The sequence below is a fragment of the Pituophis catenifer genome, unplaced genomic scaffold (genome assembly GCF_029215685.1).
Source record: "Pituophis catenifer annectens isolate HBS135680 unplaced genomic scaffold, rPitCat1.0.hap2 SCAF_6, whole genome shotgun sequence".
NCBI lineage: Eukaryota > Metazoa > Chordata > Lepidosauria > Squamata > Colubridae > Pituophis > Pituophis catenifer.
This window is the reverse complement of record NW_027256886.1, coordinates 2211195-2233059: the sequence shown is the minus strand read 5'-3', so window position 1 is coordinate 2233059 and position 21865 is coordinate 2211195. Positions and strand designations below refer to the sequence as shown.

Here is a 21865-nt window from a genome sequence, read left to right as displayed (position 1 = left end):
TGGGAGCGTCATGGCGCTCCCATGTGACACCTCTCCTGCGTGAGCTGCACTGGCTCCCGGTGGTCTTCCGGGTGCGCTTCAAGGTTTTGGTTACCACCTTTAAAGCGCTCCATGGCTTAGGACCTGGTTATTTATGGGACCGCCTACTACCACCAATAGCCTCCCACCGGCCAGTACGCTCTCATAGAGAGGGACTCCTCCGGGTGCCGTCGGTCAAACAATGTCGGCTGGCGACCCCTAGGGGGAGAGCCTTCTCTGTGGGGGCACCTACCGTCTGGAATGAGCTCCCCCCAGAGATACGGAGGATCCCGGATCTGCGCACCTTCCGCCGCGCTGTGAAGACTCTTTTATTCCATCAAGCAGGCTTGGCCTGATCTCTTCCCTTTTTAAATATATAAATTTTAAATCTGTTCTTAAATTATTGGGGTGTTTTAATTTGTCTGGGCCAAAAAATGATTTAATTCGATTTTAACTGGTTTTTTAAATTTTTGTATTTATGTATCTTATTGCTTGGCTGTTCACCGCCCTGAGTCCTTCGGGAGTAGGGCGGTATACAAATCAAATAAAACAAAAACAAACAATAAAACAAACAAATTAAAGTAAGATCGAATCTCGCCAGGCTCAAGGTCGACTCAGCCTTCCATCCTTTCTAAGGTGGGTAAATTGAGGACCCAGTTTGTGGGGGCAATAAGCTGACTGTATAAAATATACAAAAGGATGAAGGCTATTGCTTAACGCATTGTAAGCCGCCCTGAGTCTCCGGAGAAGGGCGGCATATAAATCAAATTAAAAAAAAAAAAAAAGGGGAAAGAGGAAAGACAAAGATGCGAAGATGGGAAGAGAGCAAAGAAGGAAAAAATAAGGAAAGAGGGGAAGGAAGAAGAAAGGAGAAGGAAGACGGAAGGAAAAAGAGAAGGAAGGAAGGAAGGAAGGAAGGAAGGAAGGAAGGAAGGAAGGAAGGAAGGAAGGAAGGAAGGAAGGAAGATTTTAAAGAGAATCTTTCTGAGGGAAGTCCTGCCTTAGCACTTGGCCACCAGAACTGCCCCCAACACCAGTGATGTCGAGCTGGCCACACCCATCCAGGCCATGCCCCCAGCCTCCCCCCCCCCAAAAAAATCAAACATAACCCTGATGCGGCCAGCAATGAAATCGAGTTTGACACCCCTGTACTAGAGTCTTTTTTCTCTTTTGGGCTGGTTGATTGGCTCTTTTGCATAGTCTGTAGATGTCATTCATGTCTATGTGTCTGTTGATGGCTGATTTGTCAGAGTGCCAGGCTTCTAGAAATTCCCTGGCGTTTTTGGGACTTGGCTCGTCTAGGATGGTCACATTTTCCCCATTGAAACTGTGGTTTAAATCGGTCTATATGTTGTGAAATTAAAGGGTTTCCATCATGTTTATTTATTTATTTATTTATTTATTTATTTATTTATTTATTTATTTATTTATTTTATTTTTAATTAGATTTATATGCCGCCCTTCTCCGGAAACTCAGGGCGGCTTACAATGCGTTAAGCAATAGCCTTCATACTTTTGTATATTTTATACAAAGTCAGCTTATTGCCCCCACAACCTGGGGTCTCAATTTACTTACCTTAGAAAGGATGGAAGGCTGAGTCAACCTTGAGCCTGGGGAGATTTGAACTTGCAATAATTGCAGACAGCTGAATGTTAATAACAGGCTTTTAGTCTGTTGAGCTATCCAGGCTCCTTGTGTTCATGGATGTGTTCTGTTTGTCCTACATAGAGATTGTTGTAGTTCTTACATTGTATAAGAACTCCTTTAAGAGAACAGAAAGGTTTGGGGGCTTCCGTTTTCTGTCCAGCTGGCCTCACTGAGGAGACAGCTGGTTTTCTCCATTTCATCTCTCTGTCATCTTCTTTTAACAACTCCATAATCCCTTGCGGGGTGGGGTTCTGGGCAACTGAATGGAGCTAGCTGAGTGTTTACTGGCCAGATGCCCTTCCTGTCACCAATGCGGAGTTTTGTTCAGCAGATATTTTCTCATTCTGCCCAGAGAGAGAAAAATATCTGCCTCTACCTAGGATTGAACTCATAGCCTCCTGATTGTGAGGCGAGAGCTCCACCTCTAGGACGCAGTCACTCATGCCCTCGTCACTTCCCACCTGGACTACTGTAACACTCTCTACATGGGGCTCCCCTCGAGGAGCACCTGGAGGCTCCAACTGGCGCAGAGTGAGGCCGTGCTGGTGGTTATGGGAACAACATGGCGCTCCCGTGTGACACCTCTCCTGCGCGAGCTGCACTGGCTCCCGGTGGTCTTCCGGGTGCGCTTCAAGGTTTTGGTTACCACCTTTAGAGCCCTCCATGGCTTAGGACCTGGTTATTTACGGGACCGCCTACTACCACAAACAGCCTCCCACTGGCCAGTACGCTCTCATAGAGAGGGGCTCCTCCGGGTGCCGTCAGCTAAACAATGTCGACTGGCGGCCCCCAGGGGGAGGGCCTTCTCTGTGGGGGCACCCACTATCTGGAATGAGCTCCCCCCCCCCCCGGAGATACGGAGGATCCCGGATCTACGCACTTTCCGCCATGCTCTTAAAACTCTCCTATTCCAGCAAGCCGGCCTGGCCTAATTTTCTCCCCTGTTTTAAAATTCTTTTAAATCAAAATTTTTAATCTGTTTTTAAATTATTGGGATTTTTAATTGTCTCGGGCTAAATTATTTAATCTGGTTTTAATTATGTTCTTAACTTTTGTATCTATGTATTTTATTTTGTGCCTGTTCCCCGCCCTGAGTCCTTCGGGAGTAGGGCGGTATATAAATCTAATCAAACAAACAAACAAATCGCACCACTCATTTCATCTCTCTGTCCCTCAAACCATTTGGTTCCTTTCTAACAAATGCCCTCAGGGATGCCCTGAACGCGTCACCCAGTGAGGGATTGATCCCCTATGGATCCATGGAAGGCTCCAACTAGATTATGACATATATTACACAAAGGGCTGCCATCAGAGGGAAAATGGAAAGCAAAACCAACTTTTGCAGACTACTGACTTGTTCTCCAGGACTATATCTGGCAGCCAGATCAACGTCGAAGGGATCCGTAAACAGCTGATGTTGCCATACTCTTCTGGGTCCCACTGCAGACGGTAATCTCTCCATTTCTGGCAACAACAAACTTGATTACTCATATTGGCTTGGCAAATATCGACAAGATCGATATTTTAAAAAGTTAAAAAAAAAAAAAAGCCTCTGATGAGGTGGGCGGGGTAAGCGAGCAGCAACCGGGCCGGGGACCAGTTCGGGGGCGTGGCCAGCCAATGTTATTACCAGGTACGTATGGAATTCCACCTTTGCGTTCACAATCAAACATTCTGGGGTCATTCTCAAAAGTCCTGTGCGGTTTTAAATTTATTTGGGGGCCGGAGATAACCGGGAACTGCAGTTAAGGTGCCTGTTTAATAGGAGTCAGCAACATTCCCACAAGAACACGTATTAATCCTGGGTCTTTACTTACCATCTCTACCCATACATTTGTTGTGAGAGCTTCGTCGATCTCGTTCTGGAAAAGCACACAAAAAAAATTGGGATTACAGCTAGTCCTTGATTTACGACCATTCACTTAATAACGGTTCAAAGTTACGACGGTTTCAGCAAGAGTGACTCATGAACCATCTGTCAAATTGCAACCATCGCAAAATAACCCCTGCGGCCACGTCTTCATAACTGGGGCACGGCCACGGGTTCGAATTTACGACGGTTGCCGCGTCGTGCGGTCACGACCTGATTTGCGACCTTCCCAGCTGGCTTCTGACAAGCAAAGCCAATCGAGGAATCTGGACTTGCTTAAGGACCAGGTGGCTCGCTTAACAACCATGCAATTTGCTTAATGACTGCAGTGATCTGGTTAAGAACCACAGTAAAAATTCCGTCCACAACCACTTCTGGAATCTTGCCAAGAACATTGCAGCGACGTCTCCTGGCAATCACCAGGCTTCAAAACTGATTGGATGACTTTGGGCCAATCACCAGGAGACGATGAGTTCTAGCCCCGCCTTAGGCATGCAACTTGGCTGAGTGACTTTAGGCAATCACCAGGAGACGGTAAGTTCTAGTCCTGCCTTAGGCATGAAAGGCAGCTGGGGGACTTTGGGCCAATCACCAGGAGACTGGGAGTTCTAGTCCTGTTTTGGTAATGAAAGCCAGGTGGGTGATTTTGGACCGGTCGCTCACTCATTCTCTCAACCCAATCCATTGTAGGAAGTATGCACCCACCCCTTTCCTGAAAGAATGAAATATTTTAGGAAATATTAAAAAGGCAGAATATTATGTTTTCCTGGTTGAGAAATGGAGAAACATATTTTAAAGACAAAGCAGCTCCCACCTCCCTGCCTCCCAACCCCCTTTGTTAATGGGCCAGAGGCAGAAACTCAATCTTTGTGAATGGACCATCATCTGCAACACAATAGGACCCATCTAGCAACAGAAACTCACCACACGGCACCTGGGAAGATTACATCAGCCAGCAAGGCTAGCTAAGACCCCCACCCCCTGGGAGTCTGACAACCAATCAGGATACTCTTTCTGGGCCCCAGGAAGTTCAAAGCCAGAGAGAGCATAAAACCCGGGGACTTGCTGTATCTCGCCCCTTTTTCTGTTCAGGAACTCAAGCCATGTGATCCTGTCCACCATTAAACCATCTTTCTAAGCAGTCTCCATGTCTCCAGTGTCTTTTTCCCCACTTGGAGCTGAACCCAGAAGGATATTTCTTCCAATACCACCTCACAGAGTTGTTGTTGTGGGAAAGTAGCAGTAGAGGCTTTGTTGGATATGTTTGCCATCTTGAGTGATTTATAAAATATAATAAAGATGGGACATAAATGAATAAAACAATTAGTGTGTAGAACTTCAAGGAAGAAAATGAAAATGAAAACCTCCAACTGATATGCAGGAAGTATACATTCTCCAGCCGTGTAGAACATCCGGTGTTTCTGTTTTCCTCCTTAGACCGGGGCAGGGGGGCGAAATGGTGAAATGCTACCAGCTCACGCCGGTTTGGGCAAACCGGTAGTTTAAAAAAGCTACCAGTTTGTCTGAACCGGTATTTCCGACGATCAGCTGTGCCGCACGGTTTATATTAGCTAGAAAGCAGGAAATCCTGCTTTCTAGCAAAACTATATTACGCAGCATAGCTGTTCCCCCACCCTTGCTGTTCTACTTACTTAGTGAAGTCTTCTTTTTCTGCACGAAGCACGCATTTGTTTGTTTGTTTGTTTGTTTGTTTGTTTATATTTATATACCACCCTTCTCCTGAAGGACTCGGGGCGGTGAACAGCCAACAGATAAAACACAAGAAATACAAAATTTAGAAACAGTATTAAAATCCAATTAAATTAATTTGGCCCACATATATTAAGACCAATAATTAACAATTTAAGAATTAAAACAATTTAAAAGAGTTAGGCCAGCCCGGCTTGCTGGAATAAAAACGTCTTTAGGGAACGGCAAAAGGTGCGAAGATCCGGGATCCGCCGTATCTCCGGGGGCAGCTCATTCCAGAGGGCAGGTGCCCCCACAGAGAAGGCTCTCCCCCTGGGGGCCGCCAGTCCACATTGTTTGACCGACGGCACCCAGAGGAGCCCCTCTCTGTGGGAGCGTACTGGCCGGTGGGAGGCTATCGGTGGCAGAAGGCGTCTCGTAAATACCCAGGTCCTAAGCCATGGAGCGCTCTAAAGGTGGTAACTGTTGGAAGAAACATCCTTCTAGGTTCTGCTCCAAGTGGGGAAACAGACACTGGAAACATGGAGACTGCTTGGAAAGATGGTTTAATGGTGGACAGGATCACATGCTTTGAGTTCCTGAACAGAAAAAGGGCAGATACAGTAAATCCTTGAGTTTTTATGCTCTCTCTGGCTTTGAACTTCCTGGGGCCCAGAAAGAGTACTCTGATTGGTTGTCAGACTCCCAGGGGGTGGGGGCCTTGCTGGCTGATGGTCACATGTGCTTCCCAGGCCACATGTGGTGAGTTTCTGCTGCTATTGTGTAGAGGGCTAATCCTATCTTTGTTGAATCTTTGGCAATTCCTACTATGGCTCTGCCTGAAGGAGGCAGATCTTTGTTATGTAGAATAGACTGGCCCAGGCCTTAATGGCCCATTGACAAAGAGTGGGGGCAGGAAGATGGGAGCTGCTTTGTCTGTAAAATATGCTTCTCCATTTCTTATCCAGGGAAATATAATATTCTGCCTTTTTCATATTTCCTAAAATATTTCACTCTTCCAGGAAAGGCGTAGGTGCTAACTTCCTACATAACCAATACCTTGAAGCGCACCCGGAAGTGCGTGCGTGCTTTTGGTGCGTGCTTTTGGCGCACACTGTGCATGTGTGTGTGTAGCATGCGCTTAGTGCGCACCGCACATGTGCCAGCAGCGAACCAGTGGTGATCCACAGAGGATTTCACCACTGGGGGAGAACAATGGTCCTTTTATGACCCGTGGACTTCAACTCCCACAATTCCTGAGCCATCATGGCTCCAGTTGAAGTCCACGGGTCATAAAGCGGCTCTTTCTGGAGACTTTGAAGACGGAAAAGGGTGGGACATTCTTGGCCCATCCTGAAAGCCCACGAGAAGGGATGACAACCCCGTTCCTTACCAGGGAGATCAAGTTGGTGAGGGTAACCTTGAGAGAAACATTTACAATGTCCCCCTTGTCTGAAGCTGGGCGAAAATTCCGGTCATAATCGACCATCAGATCGTTGAAAAGATGTTCCTCCTGATTCCGGGTCAGGACGACTGGAAAGAAAGGAAGAAAGAAAGAGGGATATGAACAACATCACCGGGAGACGGGGAGTTCTAGCTTCACCTGAGGCATGAAAGCTGGCGAGGTGACTTCGGGCCAGTCACCAGGAGATGGGGAGTTCAAGTCCTGCTTTAGTCATGGTAAGCTGACTAGGTGACTTTGGGCCAATCACCAGGAGACTGTGAATTCTAGTCTCACTTTACATATGAAAGTCAACTGGGCCAATCACCAGGAGATGATGAGTTCTAGCCCCGCCTTAGGCATGCAACTTGGCTGAGTGACTTTGGGGCAATCACCAGGAGACTGTGAGTTCTAGTCCCGCCTTAGACATGAAAGCCAGCTGGATGACTTTGTGTTCTGCCCCAACTACGGATCCCAAAGAATGTACCACACACAAACTCCAAACAAAACTCAGTTTACTTCAAAACAGTCTTTTGCAAATGCAGGCTGTTAATAAAACATTCTTAACAACCTGCCAGAAATTCCACAGATAAGATAGAGTCTTACAAGAGTTGGCAGAAAGCCCAGAAACCAGGTTTGCAGAGAAAATCCAAACTCAATGATCAGCGAACAAACGAACATTGTTTCCTGCAGCTTTTTACAAGCTGTATGCAAACTTAAATAGGCTAAGGGAGTGGCCAATTAGCCCCAAGCTTTACTCTCGAGGAGACCGCCTCCTGAGTAACCACTCCTGCTCTGCGTGCTCGTGCATTGAGAAGAGTCTCCTCCACTTCATCCTCTGCACTTAAAGGAGCCTCTGAAGGTTCTGAAGGCCCTGGCTGAATCCCTGCCTCTGGCACCACATCTTCTTCAGCCTCCTCGCTATCCGACTCGAGCGCCCGCTGCACAGGCTGCTGGTGCGACACCACACCAGCCTCCTCGTCGTCAGGATCAGCAACAATCCACGCAGGCCACTGGCGGGCCACAACACTTTGAGCCAATCACCAGGAGACGGTGAGTTCTAGTCCCGCCTTAGACATGAAAGCCAGCTGGGTGACTTTGTGCCAATCACCAGGAGACTGTGAGTTCTAGTCCCGCCTTAGACATGAAAGCCAGCTGGGTGACTTTATACCAATCACCAGGAGACGGTGAGTTCTAGTCCCGCCTTAGACATGAAAGCCAGCTGGGTGACTTTGTGCCAATCACCAGGAGACTATGAGTTCTAGTCCCGCCTTAGACATGAAAGCCAGCTGGGTGATTTTGGACCAATCCCTGTACACCCAACCCACCTCACAGGGTTGTTGTTGTGGGAAATATAGGAGGAGGAAGAAGTATGTTCACCACCTTGAGGTGCTTAAAAAAGGTAAAGGTTCACCTCACAGATATGTGCTAGTCGTTCCCGATTGGACTCTAGAAAATCCAGTTGCCTCTTGAAAAAAACCCCACTTTTGGGACAACCATGTGGATGACTGAGAAACTCCACAGACACTTAACTTGGTTACTGGATTAACCTAACTTGCAATTCCCCAGACCTTAAACCAACCAAACAATCTAAGTTGGGAGACCATATGAAGCCCCCTCCACCAAAACAACCTTAATAATAAGGCAAGATAACTAAGTTGAACAAACGTCATGGCCAGGTCTTAAACCTGGATTGAAGATAATGTCTGAACACATTTTTTTTTTTTAATTTGATTTACATGCTGCCCTTCTCCGGAGACTCTGGGCGGCTTACAATGTGCTAAGCAATAACCTTCATACTTTTGTATATTTTATAGAAAGTCAGCTTATTGCCCCCACAATCCGGGTCCTCATTTTACCCACCTTAGAAAGGATGGAAGGCTGAGTCGACCTTGAGCCTGGTGAGAATTGAACTCGCAGTAATTGCAGGCAGCTGGATGTTAAATGCTGCCTTAGTAGGAGGCATTAGCCTCCTACGCCACTCAGGCTCCCATTAAACTAATCCTGATGCATTTTAGGAAAACGGTGTTCTACATTTAGAATAACAGAGTTGGAAGGGACCTTGGAGGTCTTCTAGTCCAACCCCGTGCCCAGGCAGGAAACCCTACACCACTTCAAACAAATGGTTATCCAACATCTTCTTAAAAACTTCCAGTGTTGGAGCATTCACAACTTCTGCAGGCAAGTTGTTCAACTGATCAATTGTTCTCACTGTCAGGAAGTTTCTCCTTAGTTCTAAGTTGCTTCTCTCCTTGATTAGTTTCCACCCATTGCTTCTTGTCCTGCCTTCAGGGGCTTTGGAGAATAGCTTGGCTCCCTCTTCTTTGTGGCTGTTGTGGCTCCGTTACCTGAGCCTGTGTCATCGGCAGGAGAGGACTCTGAGAGTGAAGGAGAGGAGTTGGCAAGGCCTCCCTCTCCAGGACCCTCCTCTCTGGCAATGCCTTCGGTGTCCGCCGAAGGGCAAGAGATAGGGCCGGGGCCAAGCACGTCCACGCAGCCACAGGTGGACAGTGATGAGATTAATGAGTCTTGGCTGGATCCTCGACAACGTCGCAGAGATAAGCACGCGCAACAAAAGAAAAGGCGTGCCTGAGATTAGGCTGAGTCACTGGACCACACCCCACAGGGTATAAAAGGGAGCGTGGTGGCCAGTCAAGCCTTGTGACGAACAAAGCTGAAAGCTTCCACGCCATTCTGCATTGCCGGACTTTTGCTATAGACTTTGCTGGATTATATTTGGACTTAAGTTACTCTGTAATTATTGAACATTTTACTTTGATGTACCAGAAGTGGAGAGAAGTTATCTCTTCCCTTTGTGAGTAATAAACTCTTGGCAGGCAGCCACTAGGTTGCTGCCAAGTTCCGTTATCATAAGGAAAAGGATTTTGTCAGCTGGTTTGGTTTTTAACTTTTGGACGTCTGTTGATATGTGTGCGTGTGGGACAGGGACAGAACAGTGGCGGCCCCTGAGATATTGGAAGACTGCTGTCAGGTCTCCCCAGTCCTTCTTTTCATTAAACTAGACATACCCAGTTCCTGCATCTCTCAGGAAAGCCTACATCTGCCAACATCTGCTGCCCCTCCCAAATTTTTGTATTCTGACATGAATGCATTTTTGCCAAGTTTTTACCTGATCTATCTATTGCAGGTGCTATCTTAAATATGGGAAAAGGTGTTTTTCTTTTTATGAAAAACTCATCCGCATCATCCGCTCTCTCTCTCTCTGATGCATTGCTGCTTGATCATGTTTGGTCTGCGTTAAAATACAAGCACAACAACAGATTAACTTCTGGGCCATTTCAGGTCTACAAATGAGCATTTAATTAGGTAAGCGGCCAGTTTGTTTTCGGTCCAAATTGATTACTAATAAACAGTGCTCCGGTTTTGTGCCCGAAAATCCCTCCCTATCGGGTGCACAGTTCGTTGCCTGGCTAATGACTTTTTTTTTTTTTTTAATCCTTTCCATTATCAAATTATTTGGGAACAGCAAACCACCCAATAAATGGTAAGGACTCGGCCTGGGGAGAAACTTTGACAGATTAACCTCCATTAGGATAATTGCCTCTGCTTGGCATGGGTGCGTGGGAGTCCAAATTTTGATGCGGGCGAATGCCACCGCAGGTTTACCACCCACACTCTGGCATTCTCTCTGATGATAGTCACGTTAAGGCAGAGTTTCTCAATTTTGGCACCTTTTAAGATGATCTTTTAAGTGGGATGCGGTGGCTCAGTGGCTAAGACGCTGAGCTTGTCGATCGAAAGGTCGGCAGTTCAGCGGTTCGAATCCCTAGTGCCGCGTAACGGGGTGAGCTCCCGTTCCTTGTCCCAGCTTCTGCCAACCTAGCAGTTCGAAAGCAGGTAAAAAATGCAAGTAGAAAAATAGGGACCACCTTTGGTGGGAAGGGAACAGCGTTCCGTGCGCCTTTGGCGTTGAGTCATGCCGGCCACATGACCACGGAGACGTCTTCGGACAGCGCTGGCTCTTCGGCTTTGAAATGGAGATGAGCACTGCCCCCTAGAGTCGGGAACGACTAGCACATATGTGCGAGGGGAACCTTTACCTTTAAAATGGTGGTGGACTTCAACTCCCAGAATTCCCCAGCCAGCACAATACAGGTGGTCCTTGACTTACAACAGCGCTGAAAAAAAGTGATTTAGGACTGTTTTTCAAAGTGGCAACCCCCTTGATTAAAATTGAGATGGTTGGCAACTGGTGGCGCTGCAGACTAAAAAGCATTGTGATTAACACCAGCTGTCTGCAATTACTGTAAGTTCGAATCTCACCAGGCTCAAGGTTGACTCAGCCTTCCATCCTTTCTAAGGTAGGTTAAATGAGGACCCAGTTTGTGGGGGCAATAAGCTGACTTTGTATAAAATATACAAAAGGATGAAGGCTATTGCTTAACGCATTGTAAGCTGCCCTGAGTCTCCGGAGAAGGGCGGCATATAAATCAAATTTTAAAAAAAATTGGTTCATACTTATGACGGTTGTAGAGTCCTGGGCTCACGTGATTATTTTTTGCAACCTTCTGACAAGCAAAGTCCATGGGCAAGCCAGATTCCCTTAACAACCGGGTTACTCTCTTATCAACTGCAACGATTCGCTTAACAACTGAGGCAGGAAAGGTTGTAAAATGGAGTAACAATTGTCTCGCTTGACAACAGAAATTTTGGATTCAACTGTGGTCGTAAGTCGAGGACTACCAATAGAGGACTTACTTTAGTGACCGTTCAAAGTTACAACGGCCTTGGAAAACAGGGACTTATGATAGTTTTTCACACTTTCGACCATTCCAGCATCCCGGTAGTCATGTGATCAAAATTTGGGTCCTTGGCAACTGGCGGTTGCGGTATCTTGGGGTCACATGACCCCCTCTTGCGACCTTCTGACAAGCAAAATCAATGGGGAAAGCCAGATTCACTTAACAATCGTATTGCTAACTTAAATCATCTAAGTCAGGGGTCTCCAACCTTGGCAACTTTACGACTTGTGGACTTCAACTCCCAGAATTCCTCAGTCAGCAAAGCTGACTGAGGAATTCTGGGAGTTGAAGTCCACAAGTCATAAAGTTGCCAAGGTTGGAGACCCCTGATCTAAGTGATTGTTGTGACCAAGGCTTACTGAGTCATTACAAGACACAATTAGTCCCAAACAAACCTATTTTATTGTAACATCTGAGAATTACGTTCATTCCCAGTTGAGTCCCAATTAGTTGCAAAACAAGTCCTTCAGAAGAAGTCCTTCGGGATAATCACCAACCTTTATCTTCTTTGACACCCTGCCAAAGCCCTTACTTGGCAAAGCCCCAGGGAGTTCAGAAACAAACAAGAGATGCCGACTGGAAACAGAGTTAGCAACGTTGCTTTCCTGAAAAAAGGCCCCAAGTGCCTTTGTTTCTCTTTTAAGCCTCATGGGAGGGGCCAATCATCTCCTGGCCTTACTCCTGAGTCGTCCCTTTTGCTTTAGTTGCTCTTGCCTTCTGGCAGCTCTGCGCATGCGTGCACTAGGAACAGGCTCCTCCTGTTCCTCTGCCTCTCTGCTGTCCAACTCTGGAGGCTCCGGAGTCTGTGCATCACTCCCAGATGGCCTTGGCCCCATCTCTGCCTCCGACGCAGAGCCCTTGTTTGGGCCTTCCCCAGACTCCAGGACTGGCCCATGTTCCTCCCCAGCCTCCTCACTGTCCGACTCCGCTGCCAGCTCCGCAGGCTGCTGGCGGACCACAAACATGGCAAGAAAAGTGGGGCGAAACTCACTTAACAAATGTCTCACTTATCCCCATACATTTTGGGTTCGAACATTGAGGCCTGTCGGTAGACGTCTGCCTCTGAGTGTAAATTTAGGCTGATCAAGTGTTGCCTTCCAAGCGGTTTTGCTGGGTCATGTCAGTCACGATTCAAAGTTCAGCTGGAAACCATCGGAAAGAAATCTTATCCTCGGGAAGAGGAAACTCTTAAATGGCAGAGTGAATTGATCACGGGCTGTGTGCAAACAATGAACTGTCCAAGTGTTAAGATAGACGAGCAGGCGTTATAAATAGCAACGGCGAAGGAGACGCATGAGATTAGCAACAGCAATAGCACTTAGACTTATATACCGCTTCACCGTGCTTTATGGCCCTCTCTAAGCAGTTTTACAGAGTCAGCCTCTCGCCCCCAAACAATCTGGGTCCTCATTTTACCGACCTCAGAAGGACAGAAGGCTGAGTCAACCTTGAACCGGTCAGGATTGAACTGCTGGCAGTGGGCAGAGTCAGCCTGCAATGCTGCATTCTAACCATTGGGAAGGAAGGAAGGAAGGAAAGGAAGGAAGGAAGGAAGGAAGGAAGGAAGGAAGGAAGGAAGGAAGGAAGGAAGGAAGGAAGGAAGGAAGGGCAGGCAATAGCACTTAATATACTGCTTTACATTGCTTTACAGCCAACTCTAAGCAGTTTATAGAGTCAGCATATTGCCTCGAACAATCTAGATCCTCATTTTACCGAGCTCAGAAGGATGGAAGACTGAGTCAACCTTGAGCCGGTTAAAATCGAACTTCTGGCAGTCGGCAGAGTCAGCCTGCAATGCTGCATTCTAATCATTGTAAAGGGAGGGAGGGAGGGAGGGAGATGGGAGAAGGAAGGAAGGAAGGAAGGAAGGAAGGAAGGAAGGAAGGAAGGAAGGAAGGAAGGAAGGAAGGAAGGAAGGAAGGAAGGAAGGAAGGAAGGAGGGAGGGAGGGAGGGAGAGAGGGAGAGCGGGCAGTAGTACTTAGACACATACCACTTCACTGTGCTTTATAACTCTCTCTGAGTGGTTTACAGAAACTGGGGCAAGAAAGGTCATAAAATGAGTCAAAACACACCTAAGACATGTCTCGCTTAGCAACGGAAAATTTGGACTCGGTTTTAGTCGTAAGTCGAGGATTACTTAAAAAAGCTTCCTCTTCAGCTCCTCTTTAAGGGTATCTTTCTCACCCAAAATGGTGGACAGAAATTTCCTCCTTGGTGTCAAATGTGCTCTTTGTCCGACTTCCCCAAAGAGTTGAAATCGTACGAGAAATGGGGACGAAGCCGAGATTTAAAAAAATTCCAGATTCAATAAATCTTGCGAAATCCAAGAATTGCCCCTGAAAGGCTGAGTTCGCACAGCACCGTTTAACCCAGTGGTGGGTTTCACATTGTTTTACCACCAGTTCTGTGGGTGTGGTTTGATGGGTGTGGCATGGCTTGGTGGGCGTGGCAGGGGAAGGATACTGCAAAATCTCCATTCCCTCCCCAATCCAGGGGAAGGATACTACAAAATCCCCATTTCCTCCCGATCAGCTGGGACTTGGGAGGCAGAGAATAGATGGGGGCGGGGCTAGTCAGAATTTTTACTACCGGTTCTCCGAACTACTCAAAATTTCCGCTACCGGTTCTCCAGAACTGGTCAGAACCTGCTGAAACTCATCTCTGGTTTAACCCCTAGCAAATTGTACCAACCGCATCCCCAAAGAGGTTAAACTTGGTTATTTTTAACTAGGAGGTTTGTTTTTTTTTCTTTTTCTTTTTTTGCTTCTCTGGGTTTAAGTGTCGCAGGGGAATCGAGAGAGGGTATGGATCTAAACCTGAGTTAATCAATAATCAGATTAAATATGCTGTGTGAATGCAGGCAGAGGTTATTAAAAAAAAAAAAATAATAAATCCTGGGAGATATTTATCAAGAAACCTCAAAAACATCAATCGAGAATGTGAAAGGATGCGCAGAATAGATGCAGAGATGCACACAGGGAGAAGGTTAAAAAAAAAATCAACAGATCTTAAAAGGCGGAGGGGCTTTAATTGTGTTGCTGTAGCTGCCTCTTAACTCTTTTGACCTTGTAGAATATTAGGATCCACCCCACTCCTAGAACAGTGATGGCTAACCTTTTTGCCATCATGTGCCAAAAGCGGGGATCGCGCGCGTGTGTGCCCACACCCATAATTCTATGTGCCCTGCCCCCCCCATGCACGCGTGCGTGATCCACCCGAATTCCCCCCGCTTTTGGCACATGATGGCACAGTGGACCAGTAGGCCTGTTTTTTTCGCCCTCCCCAGGCTCCAGAGGCTTTCTAGAAGCCTGGGGAGGGCAAAAACGGTCTTCCCCACCGACCCCCCGGAGGCCCTCCGGAGTCCGGAAATGGCCTGTTTCCCTACTTCTGGTGGGCCCAGAAGGCCCAAAAATTGGCTGGCCGGCGTGCACATGTGCGCTGGAACTGAGCTTGCGTGCCCACCGATATGGCACCATGTGCCACCTGTGGTACGCGTGCCATTGGTTCCCCATCACGGTCCTAGAAGAATGAAATATTTTGAGAAATATTAAAAAGGCAGGATATTATACTTCCCTGGATGAGAAATGGAGAAACATGCTCTTGGAAAGCAGCCCCCACCTTTGTTAATAGCCCTCAGCAGATTATTATTATTATTATTATTATTATTATTATTATTATTATTATTATTATTATTATTATTTATTGGTTAATCTTTAGTGAGATTCACAGCCTTTGAGGCTGGTTAATAGCTCAGCAGCTCGAGTCCTAACCAAGGACCTAGGAACTGTTAAGGTATCGTCGGAGGATGTAAGCTGTTCCGAGTAAGGTGGTTTTTTGTAGAGTCAAAATGTTCAAGTCCGGCAAATTTAGAATTTCTAAATAGCGGGGTAGCCCTTTGGGTATTGCTCCGAGGGCTCCAATTACAATCGGGACAACACACGATTTCTTTTTCCACAGTCACTCAACTTCAATTTGTAAGTCCCGGTACTTTGTGATTTTTTCTTGCTGCTTATCTTCAATCCGTGCATCTATCTTCAATCCATGCATCTATCTTCAATCCGTGCATATTATTATTATTATTATTATTATTATTATTATTATTATTATTATTATTATTATTTATGTATTTATTTATTTATTGAATTTGTATACCGCCATACTCCCGAAAGACTCAGGGCAGTGAACAGCCGAATAAAATACATATAATATAAATGTTAAAAAACCATTAAAATACAATTAAATAATTGTATGTCAGCACTTAAGATGTCAGCACTTAAGAGATAAAGAGCTAGCTAGCTCTATTCATAAGCAAATGCCCTCACCCAAGATCCATCAAAGGTAGAATTGGCCCTCAGCCACAATAGGAATTTTCTTTTTTTAATTTGATTTATATGCCGCCCTTCTCCGGAGACTCAGGGCGGCTTACAATGCATTAAGCAATAGCCCAGCTATTGTCCAGCAAGAATTGCCCAGTGCCCCTTCGTTGCATCATCTCAGTTCCGCAGTTACCCCCAGCAGTTCAAACTTCAACCAAACGTAGCTCAGACAAACTGCAGAGCCAGCTATGACCTCCACATAACCCTCTACAACAGCCAATAGAATACATGTCCTTGCACAGGAACAGGAAGTTCAAATGCAAAGCCCGAGAGAAGGTTAAAAGAAAACCCTTCACTCTCAATTCCATGTGGTCAGCTGTCCAGAATCACATTTTATTTATTTATTTATTTATTTATTTTATTGAATTTCTATACCGCCCTACTCCCGAAGGACTCAGGGCGGTGTACAGCCATGAAATAAAACACATAGATATACAAAATTTAAAATCAAATAAAATGAATTAAATAAATTTGGCTGAATTAATACCCATAATTTAAAATACCCATAATTTTAAAATACATTAAAAATTTAAAATTTTTAATGTGCTTGGCAGTGGTGGAATGCTGCTAGTTTAACAACCGGTTCGGTGAATGCATGCGCCTAAGACACTTGCGCACAGCACTGAAAATGGAGCATTTAGAAGCTCAGCTGCTTACCTTCCAAGTCAGCAACGTTAAGTAGAATAGCGAGGGGGACGGGAAATCAGCTGTGCCACGCAATTGAGATGAGCTACAAAGCAGGATATAAAGGACAGGATAGAGCGGGGGCGGGTGGGTGGGGCCAACTGATCATCGGCATTATCACCTGAATACCTCTGGTGCATGGTGGCTCTACTTCATCAATAAATGGACCCTCTTTCCAATCAGCCTCCATTTTGTCTCCAGTGTCTTTCTCCCAGCTTGGAACGGAACTAGTGTTGTGGTCCGTACGCGGCCTGTGCGGCTGGTGGCTGATTTGGACAGCGAGGAGGCTGGTGTGGTGCTGCCCCAGCAGCCTGGTACTCGAGTTAGACAGTGAGGAGGCTGGAGAAGATGTGGTGCCAGAGCCGGGGATTCAGCCAGGGCCTTCAGAACCTCCAGAAGCTCCTTTAAGTGAAGAGGACGAAGAGGAGGAGCCTCTTCTCGATGCACGGGCACGCAGAGCTGCCCAAAGGCAGGAGTGGCTCCTCAGGAGGAGGTCTCCTCGAGAGTAAGGCTTGGGGCTAATGGGCCGCTCCCTTAGCCTATTTAAGGAGGAATGCCGACTGAAGCAATTTGCAGGGAACAACTTCGTTCACTCTCCTTCGTGCCTCGATCTTGGTTCTTTGCAAATTCTTCTGGGCTTTCTGCCAACATACGCAGCCAGCAAACCAGGGGTGAAATGCTCCTGATTCAGACCGGATCGCCCGATCTGGTAGCGATGGAGGCGGATGGCTCGGAGAACTGGTAGCAAAAATCCCTGCCCCACACCCCCATGCCCAGCTGAGCCGTGCAATCATCAGAGGCTTTTTCTTTATTTTTAAAATCATTTTTTCTACAACCTCTTTGGTGGAAAAAATGCTTTTCAAAGTAAAAAAAAAAAAAACTCTGATGATCGCGTGGCTCAGCTGAGATCGTCAGAGGCTTTTAAAAGCATTTTTTTTTACAACCTCTTCGGCTGAAGAGGTTGTAGAAAAAATGTTTTTAAAAGAAAAAAAGCCTCTGCCGATCAGGCAACTCAGCTGGGATCGTCAGAGGCTTTTAAAAGCATTTTTTTACAACCTCTTCGGCCAAAGAAGTTGTAGAAAAAATGTTTTTAAAAGAAAAAAAGCCTCTGCTGATCAGGCAACTCAGCTGGGATCGTCAGAGGCTTTTAAAAGCAATTTTTTACAACCTCTTCGGCCGAAGAGGTTGTAGAAAAAAGGGTTTTAAAAGTAAAAAAAAAAAAGTTGGACACCCCCACCCAGTTACATTACCCCCACCACCAAGCCATGCCCACAGAACCGGTAGTAATAAAATTTACATTTCACTATTGCAGCGAACCAGTAGTAAACTGGTTCAGATTTCACCACTGCCCTGAACCGGTAGTAAAATAGGTTCCTAAGGACAAGTAATGACAAGCCGTGACAGAGACGATGTGAAAAAAGGCTTCAAAAGAAGCAAATGATATTGCGAGGGAGAAGACAAGGTTTTCTTGCATTCTTTCGTTCTTTAGATATGTTCAGGAGAAAGGGAGGAGAAAGGAACCCCATCTGTTCAGCAAAGATGCTGGGATGCCAACAGGTGACCAAAGAAAAAAGAAAAAAACCCCAGAGCCCTGCCTACTCTTCCGTCTCTCTGACAGGGAATTCCGCAGGGAGATGAGGAAAAACGAAATAAAGAGACGTGATTGAAGTGCCAGACTTACAGAAATAGGCTCAGAGAAAATCTTTTTTTTAGAATGATTTTGAATCTCCAAGGAACAGAGGAATTGTATCCGAAGATGCTGAATGAGCTAATGAAATGTTAAATCTTGGTTAAAATATCAGATGCAAAACCAAATGCACAGATGGCAACTGGCTCAATAGTAGTAACTGGGAGAGGGATCTTAACAGAATAACAATTCTGGAAGGGAGCCTGGAGGTCTTCCAGTCCAACCCCCTAATCAGGCAGGAAACCCTCGTTCATTTTAGACAAATGGCTCTCCAATCTCTTCTTTAAAACCTTCAGTATCAGAGCACCAAAACCTCCAGTATCGGAGAACCAAAACCTCCAGTATCGGAGAACCAAAATCTCCAGTATCGGAGCACCAAAACCTCCAGTATCGGAGCACCAAAACCTCCAGTATCGGAGAACCAAAACCTCCAGTATCGGAGCACCAAAACCTCCAGTATCGGAGCACCGAAACCTCCAGTATCGGAGAACCAAAACCTCCAATATTGGAGAAACAAAACCTCCAGTATTGGATCTTGGAGTCCTAGTGGACAATCACATAAATATGAGTCAGCAGTGTGCTGCAGCCACCAAAAAAGCCAACCGAATCCTAGGCTGCATTAACCGAGGAATAGAATCAAGATTACGTGAAGTGTAAACACTTTATAAGGCCTTGATAAGGCCACACTTGGGATGTTGTAGGGGTGAAATCCAGCAGGTTCTGACAGGTTCTGGAGAACCGGTAGCGGAAATTTTGAGCAGTTTGGAGAAACGGCAAATACCACCTCTGGCTGGCTCCAGAGTGGGGTGGGAATGGAGATTTTGAAGTATCCTTCTCCCTGGAATGGGGAGGGAATGGGGATTTTGCAGTATCTTTCCCCTGGAGTGGGGAGGGAATGGGGATTTTGCAGTATCCTTCCCCTGCCACATCCACCAAGCCACACCCACAGAACCCACAGATAGTAAAAAAAATTGGATTTCACCACTGGGCTGTTGCATCCAGTTTTGGTTGCGATGATATACAATAGATGCTGAGACTTTAGAAAGGAGGATGCTACATTTAACAGGGTCTCTTACTTCTTTCAATTTTCTTGTACAGTTTTCAGGGAGCTAGACCAATGCGACCTCTGGTTCTCAGATAGATAGATAGATAGATAGAGAGAGAGAGAGAGAGAGAGAGAGAGAGAGAGAGAGAGAGAGAGACAGAGACAGAGACAGAGACAGAGATAGATGATAGATGGATAGAGATAGATAGATAGTTGATAGATAGAGATAGACATGGATGATAGATAGATATAGATAAAGAAAGAGAGAGAGAGAGAGAGAGAGAGAGAGATGATAGATGGATAGAGATAGATAGACAGAGATAGATGATAGATGGATAGAGATAGATAGATAGATGATAGATAGAGATAGACATGGATGATAGATAGAGATAGATAGATAGATAGATAGATAGATAGATAGATAGATAGATAGATAGAATTCTTTATTGGCCAAGTGTGATTGGACACACAAGAAATTTGTCTTGGTGCATACGCTCTCAGTGTACATAAAAGAAAAGATACATTCGTCAAGAATCATAAGGTACAACACTTAATGATAGTCATAGGGTACAAATAAGCATTACAAATAAGATTATGTGTGAAGGGTGGAGAGAACTCGACTCTAAATTTTTTTCCAAATATGTCTGTGTTCACACAACATGCCAAGCCCAGAGGCATTGACAGCTTTCTTAGCCTGAAGCTCGCACGGACCGGTTAGCCTTCAACTTAGATTCTTGGTGGCTTTTCAGTGAATCCAATTCATCGAGTAAGCTAATGCTGTAAACGCCTTTCCCAAGCAAGAAAATCAATCCATTCGGTAGGCAAGCAAATTGTGTCGTGTGAACCCGTGCGATTTCCCCTAGGAAGTCAACTCATCTTCAAACGTTAACGCATCGTTCAGTCACTACATCTGTATGGGGAAAAAACCCGATGCTAATTCCCATGCTAATTTGTGGCAAGTTTAAAGGCACAGTTGGAAACGCTTAGGTGCCCTTTTGTTATGTATTTTTGCCACATTTGCTTGAAAATGATAGAACGATTTTGTTTTTCCTGAGTCCTTTTTCGAGTCCATAGATACATGGAAGAAAAGGGTAGGATTGCTCACTCTGCTGCTCTCTTACAGGTAGTCCTTGTACTTAATGACTGTAACGGAGCCTGCTCATCATGGTCATAACCAGTGGTGGGATTCAACCACTTCGCACCACTTTGGCCGAACTGGTTGTTAAATTGCTGGCTGGCCCCACCCCGCCCCTTCCAGGAGTCCCCACATGCCCCGTTTTTGTTCCCAGGTAAGTGCAGGGAGCAGGGGTGGGTTCTAAATTTTTTTACTACCGGTTCTGTGGGCGTGGCTTATTTTGTGGGTGTGGCTTGGAGGTCATGTGACTAGGTGGGCGTGGCTGGCTGGCCAGAGTCATTTCTGGAAGGTCCTCGCACTTACGACCAGTCCTCGCACTTACGACCCGACTCATTTGTTTGCTTTTAACACTGATCAGCTGTAGGACAGCCCTTTGAAGCCCCGCGGCAAGAGTTTAAACAGTTTTTTGCCCTCTAGTCATCAGCTGGGACTCAGGAGGCAGCAATAGTTTGGGGGTGGGACCAAATAAAAGGTAAGAATAACGTGGGTGGGGGGGGGAGGGCGGTGGGGAGAACTGGTTCGGTGACCTCATATCGTCACCACTACCGGTTCGGCCGAATCGGACCTAACCGGGAGGAACCCACCACTGGCAGGGAGGTCTACTAGGCCCGAAAAGGGGCATGGGGGGGTGCGGTGCGGCCCCCCCGGCCCGTTTTTGCTCCCAGGAGGCTGTAGGGAGGCCTCCTAAGCCCAAAACGGGGCATGGTGGGGCGAGGCCCCCCCACAGCCCGTTTTTCCTCCTGCAGGAGGCCGAGTGCTGCCTGTCACATCCCATGGCCACGCCCACCATGGCTACACACACCCAGCCTGTCATTAGGGTATTACCACCATCCACTTGCGATCTATGGGAGCCCTTCGTTTCTTGCCACCCCTTCAAGGTGACGTTTGGCCCCTAGGAGCTCCTAGGCGCCTCCAGGTAGGCAGAAATCAGCTGAACTTCTCAGAGCTCCGCAAGTCATAGCTGTCACACTCTGGCGCATGGCCACGCCCACCCAGTCAGTCATTAGGGCAGAGAACCGGTTGTTAAATTATTTGAATCCCACTGCTGGTCGTAACTCATGATGGTCGTACAGTGGGTGGGTCATGTGATCCACCCAACTTTAAGGCCTCTCTTGCGGTTGACGTTAAGCGAATGCCGTGGACAGAAAACGAATCAATGGTTTTCTATGGGCACAGTTTTGCTGAAAACTGGAAGAAAATTGTGGTTTTCTGCAAAGCCATCATAAAATGCAGTCACGTGTCCAGCAGGCACTACAAAAAGCAGCACAGATAGTCCTCGACTTACAACCATTCGTTTAGCAACCGTTCAAAGTTACAACGGCCCTGAAATAAGTGCCTTATGACCATAAGATTCATAATCTGAATCTGAATCTGAATCTGAATCTGAATCTGAATCTGAATCGAACTAAACTAAACTAAACTAAACTAAACTAAACTAAACTAAACTAAACTAAACTAAACTAAGCCTTGATAGTACAGTGGTCTACGCACCCTGTTATTAACACAGC

General features: G+C 46.2%; 1 protein-coding gene across 1 annotated transcript in view; it reads right to left on the bottom strand.

Annotated features, from left to right (window-relative positions):
• CHRNG (cholinergic receptor nicotinic gamma subunit) overlaps window positions 1–9708 on the bottom strand; it is a 31493-nt gene extending 21785 nt beyond the window's left edge. Inside the window, exons 1-4 of the mRNA XM_070945664.1 lie at window positions 9696–9708; window positions 6619–6758; window positions 3484–3528; window positions 3021–3130 (exon numbers count right to left, since the gene is read on the bottom strand). Coding sequence (XP_070801765.1) covers window positions 3021–3130; window positions 3484–3528; window positions 6619–6758; window positions 9696–9708 — 308 coding nt within the window. The remainder of the gene's footprint in view (window positions 1–3020; window positions 3131–3483; window positions 3529–6618; window positions 6759–9695) is intronic.
• Window positions 9709–21865: the final 12157 nt, after the last annotated feature.